The 21,136-nt window shown below is 39.3% G+C and overlaps 1 protein-coding gene across 2 annotated transcripts in view; it reads left to right on the forward strand.

Moving 5' to 3' along the window:
- LOC124804750 (ubinuclein-1) overlaps positions 1 to 21,136 on the forward strand; it is a 353,676-nt gene that overhangs the window by 65,398 nt on the left and 267,142 nt on the right. Inside the window, exon 3 of one of the 2 annotated variants that reach the window (XM_047265054.1) lies at positions 19,656 to 19,751. The exons of the other annotated variant lie outside the window; for it this stretch is intronic. Within the exon in view, the coding sequence (XP_047121010.1) occupies positions 19,656 to 19,751 (96 nt within the window). The remainder of the gene's footprint in view (positions 1 to 19,655; positions 19,752 to 21,136) is intronic. 2 annotated transcript variants of the gene reach the window in all.

The following is a 21,136-nucleotide window of genomic DNA, read 5'->3' on the forward strand; positions in this document are numbered from 1 at the left end:
CTTGTGGTAAGGCTCCTCAAAAGAAATTGAACAACTGCCTTTCCTCGTGACTTCATGCTCCAACTGACTGATCACTTCTGTGTCATGATTGCTGCCAGATAAACACTTCCGCAACCAGAGAGAAAAGATGACAAGGCACCGTGAAGTATAGGTAACAGTGCTGTTCATAGCACAGTGTACATAGTGACTCAGAGAATCATTTGCTGCTACTGCAACAAAACCTTGTGCATTCAAGAATTGCCAATCAAAGTTCAGAAGATTGAAGTTCGCTGGAATGAAATGAATGGAATCAGTGGAAATGTAATTAGTAATATGCAATGACATTAAATTATATCAGTAAAATCCATTTTTTAAATGAATGTTGAAATTTTGGACCAGTCCTGGAGGTGTGGGTCACATAACTTAAATGATTAAGGTGACTGTTTATGTAGGAATTAACGAAGAACTTTGAACCCAAGCCTGACAAAACTTTCAGATTTCAAGACTTGCCCATAACTGAAATTGTGAAGCCAGATGGAGTGCATAGCACTCGAGAGCTCCACCAGCCAATATCACTATTGACTGAAGTGACTCAATGATATTTGACACAATTCGATCAATGTTTATGGTTAGCAAATGACAGTTGCAAGGTTGCAACCTCTCTGAAGGCTGTGTCAAATGTGGTAACTAACTATTGCATGTCATTAAAAAGGTGTGTGTGCACTAGTTTGAGTTTTTGTAAATCTGGCACCAGGTAGGGGGAGGAGGGGGGGATGTATGCATAATAGCTACTCCTAAAAAGTTTTTCACGTCATGCCGACTACTTCATAAAGAACTAAATGACATACTGCCTGGAGGCTTTCATATCAGGACATATCCAAACCTTTTTGTAGTTATTTCTCAGACTTTTGCCAGAAGGATTGGCTGCTATTCTCATAGTCACCCTTCATAGCTGTTAGCAGACTGTAGTCGAGCCCATGGCCAAAGGATACATGAACTCCGTTTGTTAACATCCACTGGAGGGGTATTCCCGTGGTCATTATCACATTCACTCTTCTATTATTTACAATGGTCAGTTGTTACAGCATGGGAATTCAGAATCTGTTTGTCTTGAGGCTGTCTTCTTTCTGTGTAAAACTTTTGTCACATTGATGAATTTCAATCGCTTCCCTAAAACATGGGTGTGATAGCTCTTCTCCACAACGAGAACCTGTAAGAAAGAGCTGCCATGCCTGTTTTTTCAGGGAAGCCATTGAAATTCACAAACATGACAAAAGTTTTAATAGGAAAAAAGAAAGCTGCAAGGTAAGAGGATCCTGGTTTCCCATGTTGCAATGAACAACCATTGCAAATAACATGTAACATTGCATGTTGGACAATGTCGAGGGCAGGTTGACTCACAATGTATTGTACAAGTGTGTTTATTTGAAATAATTGTATGGTGGAACTCTTTGTCAGTTGTAGCAGACTTTTAACCAATATGTATTCTCTTTCTATATTTTTAGTTAGCTGCAAGCACAGAATGAACAAACCTATTGAAAAGTTTATTCGTTATTTATTTTTTATTGGTTACGTAACAAAAAATGACAGTGATATCAAGAGATGCATAGGATCTACACCTCAGAATAAAACAGTAATATCAAGAAGATAAATGTATACACGTAGTTTTCATTTGGGAATCTCCAAATGGCTTATTTATTTGCCACATAACTATAATGTAGACATCGGCTTTTACAATAATAGTTCATCCAGGGTGTATGGCTAAGTTGAAAAAGAGGCTTAGCAAGGTTTATAATAGTCTGACTGATTTTCAGAGTATCAGTAGAAAGAAATTCGATTCATTCTTTGGGAACTTCATTTGTAAATTGCAAAGTTGATGTGACTTACCAAACGAAAGTGCTGGCACGTCGATAGACACACAAACATACACACAAAATTCTAGCTTTCGCAACCAACGTTTGCTTCATCAGGAAAGAGGGAAGGAGAGGGAAAGACGAAAGGATGTGGGTTTTAAGGGAGAGGGTAAGGAGTCATTCCAATCCCGGAAGCGGAAAGACTTACCTTAGGGGGAAAAAAGGACGGGTATACACTTGCGCGCGCGCGCGCGCCGCGGCGCGCCGCGCGCTGCGCGCGCCGCGCGCGCGCGGCGCGCGCGCGCACACACACACACACACACACACACACACACACACACACACACACACACACACACACACACACACATCCATCCACACATATACAGACACAAGCAGACATATTCAAAGGCAAATAGTTTGGGCAGAGATGTCAGTCGAGGCGGAAGTGCAGAGGCAAAGATGTTGTTGAATGACAGGTGAAGTATGAGTGGCGGCAACTTGAAATTAGCGGAGATTGAGGCCTGGTGGATAACGGGAAGAGAGGATATATTGAAGAGCAAGTTCCCATCTCCGGAGTTCGGATAGGTTGGTGTTAGTGGGAAGTATCCAGATGACCCGGACAGTGTAACACTGTGCCAAGATGTGCTGGCCGTGCACCAAGGCATGTTTAGCCACAGGGTGATCCTCATTACCAACAAACACTGTCTGCCTGTGTCCATTCATGCGAATGGACAGTTTGTTGCTGGTCATTCCTACATAGAATGCGTCACATTGTAGGCACGTCAGTTGGTAAATCACGTGGGTGCTTTCACACGTGGCTCTGCCTTTGATCGTGTACACCTTCCGGGTTACAGGACTGGAGTAGGTGGTGGTGGGAGGGTGCATGGGACAGGTTTTACACCAGGGGCGGTTACAAGGTTAGGAGCCAGAGGGTAGGGAAGGTGGTTTGGGGAGCCCCCTCGTACGCCAACCTATTCATGGGTCACTTAGAGGAAGCCTTCTTGGTTACCCAGGCCTGCCAACCCAAAGTTTGGTACAGATTTATTGATGACATGTACCGTCTTCCTAAAATTCACAAACCCAATCATCCCGCCCGCCCCATTGTAGCTGGTTACCAAGCCCCCACAGAATGTACCTCTGCCTACGTAGATCAACACCTTCAACCCATTACATGCAGTCTCCCATCCTTCATCTCCCCTCCCCCCTCCCCCTCCCACCCACTCCGCAGCGTGCGCGCGCCCTGCTCTGTTAGACACGCTGTGCAACAATTTCTTGTGTCCCCAGGGTCAATTCAGTGCTTCGTTAGTTATGTGGTATACCGATCTACTCTTCAGCATTTTTATGTAGCACCACATTTCAAATGCTTTTATGCTCGTCTTGTTGGAACAGCATATCTTCCACACTTCACTTCCATACAAGGCCACACTGTAGACAAACACATTCAGAAAGGACTTATGAACACTTTTTTGTATTCAGTGTTAACAAATTTCTCTTCAGAAGCACTTTCCTTACCATTCTCAGTCTACATTCTGTCTTCTCTTTGTCGTTAGTTATTTTACTGCCCAAATAGCAAAAATATTTCAGCATCACCTGATTGACTGCGGTCCCCTACCCTCATTTTGCTTTTATTAATGTGCATCTTAAATCCTCCTCTCAAGGTATTGTCCATTTCATTTAACTGTTCCTGGAAGCCCTTTTAGGCCTCTGACAGAAATATTGTGTTGTGGGCAAACCTCAAAATTTTTATTACTTACACCAAATATTTCTTTGGTTATCTTACTCATGACTGACTCTCCCAAAAATATAAATAGTTTGGAGGGAATGTTGTCTAGGGGCCTTGTTTTGATTGTGGTCTTTCAGCACTCAGTCAAATCATCCTCGTATTATCTTCCATCTTATCTTCATGTACTGCCTTTTTATAATAATGCCTTCAATTTTATCTCCATTGTATAGCTCCTCCAGATATTCGGTACTTCTCTATTTTCGTTTTGTTTCTTAGCATTTACTTTCCATATCAGCTCTTGAATGTTCATACAGGTACATCTCTTTTCTCCAAAGGCCTTTTTAATGTTCATGTAGGTGGTATCTATCATTCCCCTAGTTGTACATCCTTCTGTAGATTTACATTTGTCCTCTAGCCATTCCTGCTTAGCCATTTTGCATTTCCTGTCCCTCAATTTTTAGATATCTGTATTCCCTTTTGTCTTCATTTACTGCATTTTTATATCTTTTCTTTTTGTCGGTTAATTTTGTTTCTCCTGTGATAGCCAAGAATTTCTACTAGGCATTGTCTTCTTATCTATTTGATCCCTTGTTGCCTTCATTATTTCGTCTCGTAAAGCCGCCCGTTCGTCTTGTACTTTATTCCTTTCCCCTCTCAATCACTGCCTTGTGCTCTGTTTTGAAACTCGCTCAACTGCCTCTGGCCTTTCAGCATATCCAGATCCCATCTCCTTAATTTCCTACCTTTTTACAATTTCTTCAGTTTTTATCTACAGTTCATAACCAATAAATAATGGCATCTGCCACTGGAAATTTTTACTATTTAAAATCTGGTTATGAAATAGTCTTAAATTTGTGTAATCAGTCCAAAATCTCCCAGTGTCTCCAAGTCTCTGTATACAACATTATTTCCTGACTGTTAAATCAAGTGTTAGTGATGATAATTGTTCTGTGCAAAATTCTAGCATGTGGCTTCCTCTTTCTCTCATTTCCCCCCTTCCATATTCTCCTGCTATTTTTCGCTTCTCTTCCTGTTCCTACTACCAGATTTGTCACCCATTACAATTAAATTTTCCTCTTCCTTAACTATCTGAACAATTTTTTTTCTCTCAGCACACATTCTTTCAGTCTCTTTGTCTGTACTGCTGCAGTGAGTGTTAGCAATCACGTGTTATCTTACTTGAGTTTGTATTTTCTTATTCATTATTGGACCTACACCTGCTTTACTCCTATTTGATTTTGTATTTGTAATGTTGTGTTCACATGACCAGAAATAGTTATACTATACATTCCTGTGGAGTGCAAAAGAATATTTTTTTTTTCTGGGTGCACTAGTGAGTTCACATTTTGGAATCTGGGTGTTCCTGTGGAGAAAGATTAATCAAAAGTGTGTTAGTGTGCACCATCTGTGTGTTGTATTATTTAAATAATCTCAAAGATATTTTTACTTAAAACACAATCTTTTTGTACTTTTTCATTCAGTTGTGGTAGTGGAGTGACTAGAGCATTCCAGAGATTCTTGAACTACTAAGATAATACATGCACTATGGGTCTACACAATGTTTGTATCTGCATATTCACACCATGCCACTTTTTGTACAGCGTATTTTTAGTGTTTATTTAAGTAAGATGATTATTTTTCAATGGGACAAGCACTCACAAAGTACCAGAATGTATTTTCTCCTCTTCAGCTGAGTATGTGCCGATGTGAAACTCCCTGGCAGCTTAAAATTATCCAAGGAAGTTTCACTCACTATCTGTACAATTATTGGACAGGCATTAATTAAGCCTTTTAGCTATTAATGCAACACCCAAAAAATTTGAAATAAATTTACGGTGTTACTTACAAACCTGTCGTCAAGCAGCTTGTTTCCATGTATTGTTCCATTGATGAGATTATTCTTATAAATATGTTTGTTGTCCTTCGACCATTTTATGTAATGTATGAAGACCATTCCCAATACCATAGAATGGATATCCCATTTCTTCACTGTGATGGGCAATTGCTAGTTTAGAGTAAGTATTTGCATGCTAGGCATTTATGAATTAACTTCATTTTTTTAAAATATTTCTGTTTTATCTGTGTGTAGGATTTTGCGCAATGTGTTCTTGTTCTTCCTAAAACGTGCAAGTTCTTCAGAAAGCTTTTTCCAAGCATCTTTTTTCTTCCACAGTTTATTGTTCTACATTTTCTCCCACTGCAGTCCTCTCCAATTCTCATCATCCTTCACCTAGTGTCTCAATCTTGTTCATGGTCTTCCAATTGATCATCCAAATTCTGTCCATTTCAGAGCTCTTCTTGGTAGTCTTTATTTTTCCATTCTTTTAATGTGACTAAACCATTTGTCTAATTCTCCCCATACTTTCTTTTAATGAATTGATTGTTTTATTTCTTATCCTGTTTCTTCTTGTCTTACTCAGTATTTCTCACAGAAAGCACATCTCTATCATTTGTATGCTATGCAGATCTTTCTTAGTCCTGATCCAGCATTCTGATCCACAGGTCAGAACAGTAAATGATATATCAGGACCTTTGCTTTGGCAACTATTTTCCAATTCTAAATTATGTCTGATACACAGTAATAAAATTTTGAACACTTTTACACTATGTGATCAAAAATATCCGGACACCCCAAAAATACAAGTTCTTCATATTTAGGTACATTGTGCTGCCACCTACTGCCAGGTACTCCATATTGGCAACCTCAGTTGTCAGTAGACATCGTGAGAGAGCAGAATGGGGCACTCTGCAGAACTCGCAGACTTCGAATGTGATCAATTGATTGGGTGTCACTTGGGTCGTATGTCTGTACGCAAGATTTCCACCCTCCTAAACCCCAGCAGGTCCACTGTGTCCTATGTGATAGTGAAGTGGAAACGTGAAGGGACACATACAGGACAAAAGCGCACAGGACGACCTTGTCTGTTGACTGACAGAGACTGCTGACTGTTGAAGAGGGTCGTAATGCATAATAGGCAGACATATATCCAGACAATCACAGGAATTCCAAATTGCATGAGGATCCATTGCAAGTACTGTGATAGTTAGGTGGGAGGTGAGAAAACTTGGGATTTCATGGTCAAGCGGCTGCTCATAAGCCACACATCACGCCAGTAAATGCGAAACGATGCCTCACTTGGTGTAAGGAGTGTACACATCGGACGATTGAATAGTGGAAAAAGTTGCGTGGAGTGATAAATCACATTACACAATGTGGTGATCCATTGGCAGGGTGTGAGTATGGCAAATGCCCGGTGAACGTCATCTGCCGGCGTGTATAGTGTCAAGGTGTGGTCTTGTTTTTCATGGAGGGGGCTTGCACCACTTGCTGTTTGTGCTATCACAGCAAAGGCCTACATTGATGTTATAAGAACCTTCTTGCTTCCCACTGTTGAAGAGCAATTCGGGGATGGCGATTGCATCTTTCAAACGATTGAGCACCTGTTCATAGTGTATGGCCTATGACGGAGTGGTTGCACGACCATAACATCCCTGTAATGGACTGGCCTGAGCTGAGTCCTGATCTGAATCCTGTAGAACACCTTTTGGATTTTTGGAAAGCTGACTTTGTGCCAGGCCTCACCGACTGATGTCGATACCTCTCCTCAGTGCTGCGCTCTGTGAAGAATGGGCTGCCATTCCTCAAGAAACCTTCCAGCACCTGATTAACTGTATGCCTGCGAGAGTGGAGGCTGTTGTCAAGGCTGAGGGTGGGCCAACACCATATTGAATTCTTGGAATACTCTAGCCACTCCACTTTAAACAACTTTATGAGAACATGTACTATAACAATAACAGTTAGTCATCTGATGGCAGCATTTTGCCAAGGCATGTCCCACTTGTAAAAATTGGAATGAAATCAAGGCTGAAACTGAAAAAGTTTTTCTTTATAAATTCATGTAAATGTTTTCTCCGGTGGTGTATAAATTTTTAAGCATGCCATTAAAGTGCTGAATGACAGAGCCCCATATGTGTGAAGCTGTAATTACATAGACTTTCCCAGCATGATAACTGATGATACTCTTCTCAGGAATGCGGTTAGGTAAACTCTGTTACCTTGAGACATACTTCTATGGACCAGCTGGCTGCCATCTTCAGGTGAATAGGCTGATGCACGATCTCACTGGAACTGAGTTTCTACCAGAGCCAGTGGCACCTTTATACACCGCTGGCAGCCTACAGCATGAGCACTGCTGCTCTCAAGCATAAGTGAACTGGTTGTGCACCAGTGGAAGAAATAGGCAAAATAATATATCAGCAGTAACTATTGATTAAAGGAATACTCTGATTGAAATAAAAACCATTGTTGTTTAATATAAAATAAAATCGAATTCCATATCTTAAAAGGGAACTCTTATCCCTGTTAATAATATTATCTGAAAATTGGATTTTGGTGGATTCCTTTGGAATACAGTCCCAGTAGCAGGAACCAGGAGCAATCATTTGCGTCTCATTATACAACATCTTATATTTTGCAACTGTGAATTTCTCTGGCTGGAACAATCTGGCCAAATATTTAGCAACTGTTCCCATCCGTTGCATTGGAAAATGTGAGCATCACATTTTTTAATTCAATGGATCTTATCTGGCTGCTTACTTTTTATCTTTGACGTTGTTACTTTTTAGCGAGGTTCCTCTTGAAGCACACCTGTTGTTAATTGGTGAGGCACTTGACAATAAAACAACCAAATTGTCTCGCCATATTCTGACATCGACATGTTTCTTATTTAATGATACATATTTTGAGCAAATTGATGGAGTGACCATGAGAAGCCCTCTTTCCCCTATAATCGACAGTCTTTTTATGGAAGACTTTGAAGACAAGGCTCTAAGGACTTTGTTCCTTAAACCTACCTATTTTTGGAGGTACATTGCTGATATTTTTATGGTTTGGCCTCATGGAATTGATGCCTTGAATCTTTTTTGTAAATAATTTTAATTGTCTTCATCCTAGTATCAAATTTAGAATGGGGGTTGAAAAGGATGGGAAACTTCCTTTTCTTGATATTGTCGTTCACAGAAATGACTTTGGGGCATAATGTTATATCGTAAACCCACACTTACTGATCATTATCTTATTGTCGCCAGCTGTCTAGTACAAAACCAATGCATAAGGATCTTGAGGACTTTGGCGAAGAGAGATTATGCCATTTCCGGTGCAGAAAATTTGACACAGGAATTGGATCATCTTTAAAGTTGTTTTTAAACCGAATGGTTATGCTGGCCAGCATATACGTCATTCTCCTCAGTTCACACTGTCAAGTGAACCATTAGAGCATACTTGTAAATCTGTTGTTTTTTTTAATTTGCTGGGAGTATGTCCTCAAAAATTTCAAGAATTGTAAGAAGAATGTGACATTAAAAGTGTATTTACAGTGCCAGCTAAGGTTAGAGCCCTTCTTGGATCCATAAAGGATGATTTGGGACTGAGGAAACGTGGAGCACACAAAATTCCATGCCATTGTGAGAAGGCTTATATTGGCCAAACTATCAGTACAATTCAGGTCTGGTGTGTAGAAAACAATCATCACAGTCACTTGTTCCAGTCAGAGAAATCAACAGTGGCAGAATGAGGGACATACGATGTTGTATAATAAGATGCAAATGATCGTCATTCCTGCTTCCTGGTAAGGGCAATGTGATCCAAAGGAATCTACTAAAATTTGATTATCTGATGATATTATTAATAGGGATAAGGGTTTCCCTTAAAGTGAGACATGGAATTAAATTTTATCTGATATTAAACCACGATGATCTTTTTTTAACCAGTGGATTCGTTTAATTAGTGTCTGCTAGTGATACATCATCTTCCTTATTTCTTCCACTGGTGTGCTACCGGTTCAAAATGGCTCTGAGCACTATGCGACTTAACTTCTGAGGTCATCAGTCGCCTACAACTTAGAACTAATTAAACCTAACTAGCCTAAGGACATCACACACATCCATGCCCAAGGCAGGATTCGAACCTGCGACCGTAGCGGTCACGCGGTTCCAGACTGAAGCGCCTAGAACCGCACTGCCACACCGGCCGACTGCTACCAGTTCACTTGCACTTGAGAACAGCAGTGTTGCTGCATGCACAAACATGGTGGGCTGGCTTTGAAGTATAAAGGAGCTGCCGATTTCTGTCGGAAACTCAATTCCAGCAATATTGTGCATCAGCATACTCACCTGAAGATGGCGGCCAGTTTGTCCATTGAAATATTGTAAAGATCACTGCATTATCCGGCTCCATACCTGAGAGGAGTATTAATGTGTAGAGCTGTTTTAATCTGTCATGTTTGGAGGACTCGTTAATATTGTCATGCTCAAAAACAGATGTTTGCTGAAATCAGATTCAATGGCTAGTTTCTGATTAATTATATCTTTGTTGTGCCAGAGATGTTGACTGTAAAACTCATCTGCGTCAATATCCCTCCAGTATTTCAGTCTGTTTATGAATAAAATTTTCAAAGTAACAATTCATTTCATGGTCAGTTGGTTCTACAATTTTTTTCGTCAGAATACAGCTTGAACACTTTCGCTGCAGGTCTTGTTTGCAGTTTTGCACTTACCAATTAACAGTGTTTTTAAAAGCACAGAAGTGTTCTCAAATTTTCCCACATTCCAGTTTCCTTCATTTCATGGTTGTTCCACTATCTCAGTACATTCCTTCTTGTCATTGCTATCTGTCGTTTCTTCTCAGAGGTCGGTTGCAATTGATCAATCTGTGTCATTGTCAGTATTTAGGTTACTCTTTCCTTGCTATTGCATATACAGACACTTTTGTTCTCGAGTTCACATGGAATACCAAGAATTTTTGCTGGCATAACAGTGTGTGAAATAGTGGGCTGCATCTTTTAGACATTTGAGAGCATCACTCGGACTGGGAGCTGCAGCTTGTGATTCCTTAAGATGACGTACATTGCAGCAAAGATCTTAACAGTGAGTACTAGTGTGTCTGTCGATTAGTGGACCTTAAATACATGAACAAGAACTGCTCTCTTGAGTACAGATGCAAATGCCAAAGCCCAGTTTAAGGCCCTTTGCACACAAAATGCTCATTAGGTGAATAACTGGTCCGTGACAGTCCTTATAAATTGGCTAATACAAATATAGCTATTATACACTGAAGATATTTTCCTAAGTTACTTACAAAGTTTAGTGGAGGTTCAATAGATGACTCTCCTGTTTTGTGAAAATGCAATTATTGACTCGAGTGACAATGGTATGGTATGTTACATTATTTAAGTATAATAAAGAAATAGAGAGTTTAATTCAGCTGTAAATTGAGATTAACATCAAATGCAGTATGTTCATGACCCCACCTGCAATGTTTTTCATATTGAAAACGTGCAGTTAATGTTGTAAACACACATTTTATCACTGTGAACTGAAAAATTAAACTCGATCGCTACTTACTCAGTGAGTCACGGGAAATTATATCTAATACAGGGAAATTGCTCCAAAGTGATTGACAAGAAACTCTTGTTGTGGTCTTCAGTCCAAAGACTGGTTTGATGTAGCTTTCGGTACTGCTCTATCCTGTGCAAGCTTCTCCATGTCTGAGTAACAACTGCAACCTACATCCCTCTGAATCAGCTTACTGTATTCATCTCTTGGCCTCCCTCTATGATTTTTACCCCCCATGCTTCCCTCCAGTACCAAAATGGTGATCCCTCGATGCCTCGTAATGTGTCCTATCAGCCGATCCCTTCTTGTAGTCAGGTTGTACCACAAATTTCTCTTCTCCCGAATTCTGTTTGGTACCACCTCATTAGTTATGCGATCTACCCATCTAATCTTCAGCATTCTTCTTTAGCACCACATTTCAGAAGCTTCAATACATAGCTACACCCCATACAAAAACTTTCAGAAAAGATTTCCTTACTCTTAAACCTGTACTCACTGTTAACAAATTCCTCGTCTTCAGAAATGCTTTTCATGCCATTGCCAATCTACATGTTATATCCTCTCTACATCGACCATCATCAGTTATTTTGCTACCCAAATAGCAAAACTCATTTACTACTTTAAGTGCCTCACTTCCTGTCTAATCCCCTCAGCCTCAGCTGACTTAATTTGACTACATTCCATTATCCTTGTTTTGCTCTTGTTAATGTTAAACTTACATTCCATTCAACTGCTCTTCCAAGTCCTTTGCTGTCTCTGACAGAATTACAATGCCATCAACAAATTTCAAAGTTTCTATTTCTTCTTCTTTAATTTTAATTCCTTCTCTGAGCTTTTCTTTAGTTTCCTTTACTACCTGTTCAATGTATAGATTGAATAATATCGGACAGAGGCTACAACCCTGTCTCCCTCCCTTCTCAACCACTGCTTTGTAGTGGTTAATACAAAAGAAGAAAAAGAAGAGAAGAAAAGAAAATAAAAGGTTGAAAATGTGGGAAGAAATGGTGAATAAAAGGGGTTTTTAAAATCGTTAATGACCGTGAAAAAAGGGAAAGAATGAAATGCAAATCGGACTTCGTATTACAGGAAAGTTATCGGACTTCGTGATTCGGAAAAGCTATTGTTGGGGGTGGTCCTTGGGGCGTTTCTGAGCAAAAGTCAAACCAATTTCCACTACAAAAATTATTTGAAGGAGAACAGAGAATAACAAAATGTAACTGACAGGGGGAAATGGCGTGGATAAGAGTTCATCCTTTACCATGTTAACATGTCTTCTTTCGTGCGGCGTCCAGGTCTTCAAAAATCTCCTACTTCATTTCTGCGTGAAAAGTCTGCTCCGAAATCTTGCAGTCATCCAGGAATCACTAATTTATACAAATCAAAATCATTTTGACACTGAATGCAATTTATTTTACGTTGCTACTTCCATCCTCTGAATTTCATAACAACTTCCACAATATGTCTAAACATTAATAAGTTTTTCGTCTTAATGAGATCAAGACTAGCTAATAAGTTTTTTACGTCTGCATTAAGCTTCCACTCTCAAGAGACAATAGACGGATAGATAACAAAAAAAGAGAGTTACAATTTTAGTATTTTCTCTGCCGTCGAGCGCTCATACCGCTGCGATGGTATAATTTATATCCGAGGGAACGAGTGTAGCACGGCGAAATTAAAAGTCCCGCTACAGGTTCCACTTTGTGCCCCTCAACTCTTATAACTGGCAACTTGTTTCTGTACAAATTGTAAAAAACCTTTTGCAACCTTTAGGATTTAAAGAGAGCATTGCAGTCAATATTGTCAAAAGCTTTCTCTAAGTCTATAAATGTAGGTTTGCCGATCTGTAAACCTATCTTGTATGAGAAGGTGTAGGGTCAGTATTGCCTTGCATGTTCCTACATTTCTCTGGAATCCAAACTGGTCCTCCCTGAGGTTGGCTTCTCCCAGTTTTTCCAATCTTCTGTAAAGGATTTGTGTAAGTATTTTGCAGCCGTAACTTATTAAACTTTCTTTGGAATTGGAAGATTATATTATTCTCGAAGTCTGAGGGTATGTTATCTGTCTCATCCATCTTGCTCACCAGATGGAACAGTTTTGTCGTGGCTTACTCTCCCAAGGCTATCTGTAGCTCAAACGGAATGTTGTCTACTCCTGGGGCCTTGTTTCTACTTAAGTCTTTTTCTGCTTTGTCAAATTCTTTGTGCACTATCATATCTCCATTCTCATATTCCTCCATGTAGTCTTCCATTTCCATAATATTGCCCTCAAGTACATCTCCCTTGTATAGCCCCTCTGTATACCCCTTTCACCTCTCTGCTTTCCCTTCTTTGCTTAGGACTGGTTTACCATCTGAGCTCTTGATATTCATACCTAGGTGGTTTTCTTTTTTCCAGAGGTCTCTTTAATTTTCCTGTAGGTAATACTATCTTACCCCTAGTGATATACCGAGCGAGGTGACGCAGTGGTTAGACACTGGACTCGCATTCGGAAGGACGATGGTTCAATCCCGCGTCCGGCCATCCTGATTTAGGTTTTCCGTGATTTCCCTAAATCACTCCAGGCAAATGCCGGGATGGTTCCTCTGAAAGGGCACGGCCAAACTTCCCCATCCTTCCCTAATCCGATGAGACCGATGACCACGCTGTCTGGTCTCCTTCCCCAAACCAACCAACCAACCTAGTGATATATGCTTCTACATCCTTATGTTTGTCCTCTAGCCATTCCCACTTAGCCATTTTGCACTTCTTGTTGACCTCGTTTTTTAGACATTTGTATTTCCTTTCACCTGCTTCATTTATTGCATTTTTATATTTTCTTTTTTCATTGATTAAATTCAATACCTCTTGTGTTACCCAAGGATTTCTACTAGCTTTCGTCTTTTTATGTTCAAATGGTTCAAATGGCTCCCGAGCACTATGGGACTTAACATCTGAGGTCATCAGTCCCCTAGAACTTAGAACTACTTAAACCTAACTAACCTAAGGACATCACAAACATCCATGCCCAAGGCAGGATTCGAACCTGCGACCGTAGCAGTCGCGCAGTTCCAGACTGTAGCGCCTAGAACCGCTCGGCCACCCCGGCCGGTGTCATTTTATGTACTTGTTCCTCTGCTGCCTTCACAATTTCATCTCATCTCTCAAAGCTAGGGGAACGAAGCTAGTGCCTTTATTAAGAAGCCGTTTAAAATGCTGTGGTTCTTGCATTTCACCGATGTCATTGTAACAACATATTCTAGAAGGTATGGCTTACCAGACTGGTCATGCTTAACAAAGAAGTTAGACATACTAATTTGAAGCTGAATAGCTTCTGTGCCAAGTTTGTAAACATTAAGGTGATAGGCATTAGTAACTATGAAACTATTTCACACACCATGGAATACATGTCAACAAATACAGTAAAAGGATACCAGCTTCTAACATAAGGTCTTAAAGAGATCTCTCTCGTCAACGAAAGTAGAAATAAGTCTGTTTTTGTGCTGGGCTCTCCTTCACACGGAAACTAACGGTGTGGATTAATTCCCTTGGAATTTGGTCCACGCTAAACAAAATAATGGAATGCAATTTAGAATTAAAGGCCCACACAGGTGCCACATTCGATGACCAAGTAAATGATTCTCTATTTGATTTAGTTCTTAATAATTTCATAATGCTTCTACAGTGTAGTTTCAGCTCTCTGAGACTTCAGATGTGTGTGCAAGTTGCACTTTTGTGTGTGTGTGTGTGTGTGTGTGTGTGTGTGTGTGTGTGTGTGTGTGTGTGTGTGTACTGCTGACAAAGGCCATAATGGCCGAAAGCTGTGATTGTGTGAATCTTTTTATTGTGCCTATCGCGGCTCAGCATCTCCGCTATATGGTGAGTAGCAACTTTCCTTCTCTTGTATTGTTACATTCCATCCTGTATTTTCCATTGTTTGATTAGTGCTCCGCTATTAGATAGCTGATACAGTGGGTTACGTAGCATGATTGATGATTGAGTGGCTGTCCTATGGCAGCTTTCTCTCCCCCTCCCCCTCTGCCTCCCCCTCCCTATTTTGTATACTTCTGCATTTCCTGAACGTAATGCAGACTTCTAGAACCAAGATCTCCACCAAGTTACCCATTTTTGGAAAAAGTGTATCACATTGAAGTGTGAATATGTAGAGAACTAATTCCATCACCCATGTTTTGTGTTGCAGGTTGATTTGACTACATCAGATAAGTATGTTGTGTTGTTAATAGTAACTAGAACAACCTTCACCATCGATATATTCCACCAGATCACTGCAGTGTTCACTTTGCTTTGCTGGCTGTGATGAGAAATAATCGCAAAAATCATATATTGTAAACTGTGTGCAATTCTCTCAAAAATTTCATGGAGAGTCTGCTTTTTAAAGATGCTGGTTAAGTCTTTTATATAAAAAAAGGCAAGCAGTTAGTATTAATAATGTGTTTTATTAGTTACATCTAGCCTCCTTACAAGTTTCAAACTGACATGTTCCTCACCAGGCGGCTGTAAAGATTCATTTATCTATTTAAATAATGTTGCACACAAGATTTAAGGTCTTTTTTTATATGGCAAAAGTTTCTTAGGGTGTTCTTCTCTAGAGCAAGAATGGATATTAGAAGAGGACTATAATCAGACCTAATAAGCAGAAATAACATTAACAACTTCATAAAGATAAGAACTGAACTCGTTTTGTGCTACTTACTTTGAATATCCAACCTCATTATATGGCACTGTTGGCTGCTCTCAAAAAACAGTCAACAGTGTATTCAATACGAGGTGGCAGTTTTGATGGAAGTAGCACAAATCAAATTCAATTTTAATTGGCTCTGTAAACTATGTTCTAAATGAGCAAGACATTCAAATGCCACAACCCATACTGATGCAAACAGAAATGTTCAGTTGCTGCCCCCTATCCCTTCTCTTTTCTCCCATGCTGCCTGCTGCTGTTGACAGCGTAAAGGACCACTGTGTAGTGTCACATTCCTTAGGAGTGGCAAAATTTACCGAGTAATGATTAATTAGGTTAATGAAAATGTAGGAAGCCTTTGAGACCAGAAATAACACAGAAGCTTGATACTAGTAATGAGTGTTTAATGTTCATTATTAATTTTGTGTGTGATGGAAGGACAGACGAGAGATACTAGTTAGCTAGTGATTATGCACAAGTATAGAAGATTTTTCCTGTCAGTTCTGTTGAGTATTACTATTGTTAAGAAGGTGGTAATTTTCACCGAAATGGTGTTATCTTTTATAAGAAAGCTATTGCGGGCACTCGAACGGCGCCTTGCACTTGGATACATGAGAGAGGCAACATCAGAAGATAGGAGACACCAATGTCTGGCAACATAACAGGTCTGTACAAGCCTGCCCAAAAGCTGTGAAAATTCTCTCACTTAAATTGGTGGTAAAATAATGATTCCTCTTCGGACAGCCAGTGTTTTCTTCGAATACCAATGATTTAAATAATAACCTATGTCTGTTCTCACTGTCACTTCAGTGGATGATCTTCTACAGGCAACAGGTGTCTTCCGCAGTTAGTACAGCCAGTCTCCGAGGCACATAAACTTGCAGCTTAGGCACCATGTCGCAGTTGTTTACACAAATTCCTAAGGCTTCACAAGTTCTGGGAAAGCTGCGGGTTTTTATCGAGTAAAACTATTTTCAATCCTGTAGCTCACAAGCCAAAATAAGTGATACATCAGAATTAAGATGGCAATTTACAATTTTGTCCGCACCTGGACCACAAATGTCTCTGTCCTGCCACTAAGGCAATCTTCGGCATTCTACTGCTGTGTAAACTAAAGAGACTGAATCTCTCTCTCTCTCTCACCCTCATTTTTTTTAATTTCCATTTTTCATATTCACATAGTTCATGGTTCTTTGTGTGTGATGCTTTACGTGTTGATGAGTGTTGCTGTTGTCTTCTTAACCATTGATTGTCTACAATAATAGCACTTTTGCCACTCTGTCATCTTTCCCAATCAATTAAACATGCGAGACATCATGAAAATGTTCTATCATTTACGTCTTTACTCGATTTACTTTCTTTCGGACTTTCTGACAGGAGTAATTTTTTGTCCTCTTTTGGGTTTGACCTTCATTTTTCTCAATTTTTTTTTGCCGTAATGTGCACCAATTGGGAAGATGTGTTGGGATCTCGGCAGAACCACTTATACTTCATTAATCGTGCTTAATGCAGACACCCATACTAATGTTATTAAAGGTTGTAGTAACTCTGCCCATTACATTTTCTTGTTTGATCTGCTGAACCAGTTTTGATGAAATTTGGTATGGAGATAGTTTGAACACTGTGGAAGAACATAGGCTATATTTTTAGAAATAAAATAGAAAGGTTGACCCCTAAGAGGTTGAAGTAGGGAATCGAATACCTTTTATTATGTCAGTGAACATAAACCATGTTAAGAAATTTAAAAATTATGTTCATGATGTGTTCGTTGTGTAATGTATAACAACTTCAGTAGCAGTGTAGAGATGCACACTCCTGCGGATGCCTCTCCACATGCACCACTTGGCAGTGACACTGTGTGTGCCATATCATTGTGTCTTAGGACAGTTGGGGTGGGTGGGGGTGGCCTTGGTGAGCTATGCTTACCTGTAAAGGCAGATACATGAGGGCAGCTGACACTATTGCATGTGCGTAGCTTACTTACTCACCACCATTCATAATAACAAAACTACTGATCCACGAGCAGAGCTATGAGTAACAGCTAGTATCTTAATATCAGTGGTAATAACTGTACTGTTGGATGAATCATACCTGAAGTTTTTGACATGACTTCCCACCTCCTCCCCAGATCTCTTTTTGCAATCAGATAAGTATTTGGTGCAGTTGTTTCTGCAAAAATAAAATTCCCATTGTATTCTCATCACAGAATGAGGAGAAATTGTGATCAGTTATGAAATGTAGGTTGAAGACATGAAAAATTAACTCAGTTGTGCAGTCACTGATTTCTTTAAATGTCCTTCTTGTCCAGTTTCATCTTTACGTCAGTGGCAGCTTTCCCCATTTGTCGTTTCAACTTTTAAATATGCTAGCAATTTTTGATTCGCTGCTCAGTTCAGTGTAAACCTAATTCCTCTTTGGAGGAGGGACGTCCTTATTACATTTAAAAAAATAAAACGCGCGCGCACGCGCGCGCGCACACGCGTGCGCACACACACATCGTTGCTTGATTTGTGGTTATTTAGTTGTGTAGTAGTCTTCGTATGCATAAGAATTCATTAAGCCTACAATATAGCTATTTGCTCTGTAGATTTGTTATTTTCAGAGTTGACTCTCCACTGCACTGCTTGTACTTAACCAAATATCTTAAGTAACATGGAATATGTGTTTTTACACTACATTGTAAAGTTAAATCTGTTACCAGATTGTTATTTTTTTGTTTCTGTGTGATGCTTTTATTTCTGCTTTCTTTTCCTTTATTTCATTTATGTAAAATCACATTTATATGTATATCTGGTGAGGCGTATTGTGTTGCTTTTGTTGTGAAATGTTGTTTTCGTGCAGTGTATATGTGGTTCTTTATTTATTTGTGTATTTATTTTACTACAACCACAAACTAGAACTTCATGTCCTGCATATCTCAGTTGCAGTAAACACCTAATCAACACAGTCATGTGTATCATCACCATTCATTAAAAATAAAAGTTTCCTTAATTCAGCTGACTATTCAAAATTTGTTTGCTCTTAGTCATCAGTATGTATTGCCAAACAGCCAATAGCTCTCTTACTATTGTTGGCAAACACCAAGGAATTCAACACTCCTCCATGCCAGAATGCTACAGTCCACAGAGCATTTATAGCCACACCACAACATGGAGTATTACTTTCTTGTGCCCTCCCAGTAAACACAATGTCTGCTAAGCATGGAAGATATGCATTGTTCTTAGGTGTCTTCCCAATATGTACAAAAAATAAATTCGTGCTTGACAGAATTAATCAGAAAGTTCATTCCATTCAATAAATTTGAGTTGTCTTTATTAGTTCTTTGTTGGGTCCACATCAACTATAGTTCGGCAGTAGGGAATCGTAATAAATGCACACCATCCACGTTGTGTGAGGTACAGGTTTGTACAGGCAGTGCGTTAAAATCATGACTAATAACTTCATAGTTATTTCTTGGTAATAAACAGTGTCCAAGTGTTCAGTAAGAACAGGAATAATGTAGACTTCATGTGTATTTTATGAGTAAATGCATCATGGATTTTAAATAATAGTAAGGTCTAGTCATTCCTGATTTTATTGCTTATGAACATTAATGCCAAGATGAGGTCTTGAGAATAGTTGAAGGCGGTGTATATGCGGTTGGGCTGGGAAGAGGGGGTAGGTTGATAGGATGGGCTGATATCATGTGCGCCTGGAAAGAAAGGGGGGGGGGGGGGTATTCTGAATATTTTGACAGTAATGGGAATATATCTTAGGATTTTTATTAATTTTTTGGAGCTCTATTATTTGGCAGAAAAATGTGGTTAATAGTAACAGTGAGAAAACAGTTGCCTGGAAGGCTTGTTGTAATTGAAATGTTATAAAACTTTGATACTGGAGTTCTTCTTTCTTCTATTTTTATTTTTCTCTTCCAGAAATTCCCCTTAGTAGTATCTGGCAGTTAGTGTGTACAATTTTGATCTATTAAAATGTAGTTAACTGATATTTCCTCCATATATCAGAATTAAGATGGTTTTCTTTTTTATTTGCAGGGAGTTGGCCGTAAGAAACATGGCAGATATGTTGATTACGTTGATTTGGGTGCAGGATATGATGAAACAGATCCATTCATTGACAACACAGATGCAGTAAGCTTTGTTTTTATTATTTTGAGTTAATAAGTGGATTTTTGCATTGTGGATTAGTGTGTGATTTTATAATTCAGTTGATGCACATGGAGGGGTTTCAAAGCTTTTGCCCTTTTTATAAGTTCGAATTCCGTTGTTTCATTTATGAAGACCGCCATCATTTACTTTGTCTCTTTTATTCTCTTGTGGTATTGTTTCATATTCTTTGGAAAGCATTGCCAGATTAGATCATCATCTGAATTCTGTATCTCCATACTTCAATTTTCTGCAGAACACATATTTGATCCTTTTCTTTGAAATCTAGTTGTAAATAAATAAAAAAAGGAATTCAGCTTATTTTACTGTCTTGTATTGTATGATACTTGGTGGGGGGGATTCTAAAAACTTCTCCTTTTATTTAATACGCTAAAAATGTTTGCTGAAGTTATTCTTATTATGGGAAGCCCATAAAAATCGTTGAGTTATGCGCAAGAGCCCTTGTCCATTTTAACCCATAAACCTGCACATTTGTGGCTACTTACAAAGTTGATAACCATGTCTTTCCAGTGGTGGAAAGGAGGATATTGTTAGTGTTACACATGAATTAAAAACTGGAAACACTAGAAATTTCCGGATCCAGAGCTTAGAGCTAATAGGAGAGTCAAGAAAAATCAGAACTTCATACAAATGAGTAGCTTTTTCAGCCTCAACCAAGAGGCGTTTGTGGCACGATGAATGGTACATTGGTTTAAAGTCATCAGTGTGGAGCTCCTGTGCTGTATAAGAATTCTGCATGCACACACTCTGTATGTTTTTGTTTAATTTTTGTCTCCACGTTGACTTTAGGACTTGTAAGTTACAACTTGTGTCAATTGTATTGTTTTGGATCATTTCATGTCTCGTCTTGCTAGCTCTTCCCGTCATGACTTCAAAGTTTAAGCTATTGTAGCCCCACTTATTGTTTTATATCCATGTGTATGAGGGCTATCCAGAGAGTAGCAGACATTTTGAAATAAAGAATTAACAATAAGGAAAAACCAATTTTATTGTTTACAGTTTAAAGGTACACTCTTAAGCTAGTTTTATATTTAATTGCCATTCAAATTGAGGCACTTATCGTACCTAAGTTTTTCAGTACCGTCTCTGTAGAAATTTGCCACCTGCAATCGCAATGACTGGTTTATACTGGCATGCAGTTCGGCATCAGTATCGGTGTGTTGTGTAGTGAGCCATGCCCCCATTGCTGGAATGACGTGGTAGTCACTTGGCACCAAATCCTGGCTGTGTGGTGGATGATCAGATGTCTCCCATCCAAAACTGTGGCTCTCGGGTATGATTGGCTGTGTGGACGGTTGTTGTCATGAAAAAATGACTTGTGCACTAAGTTTGTTTCTTATTGCCTACCT

The sequence above is a fragment of the Schistocerca piceifrons genome, chromosome 7, assembly GCF_021461385.2.
Source record: "Schistocerca piceifrons isolate TAMUIC-IGC-003096 chromosome 7, iqSchPice1.1, whole genome shotgun sequence".
In the NCBI taxonomy this organism is placed as follows: domain Eukaryota; kingdom Metazoa; phylum Arthropoda; class Insecta; order Orthoptera; family Acrididae; genus Schistocerca; species Schistocerca piceifrons.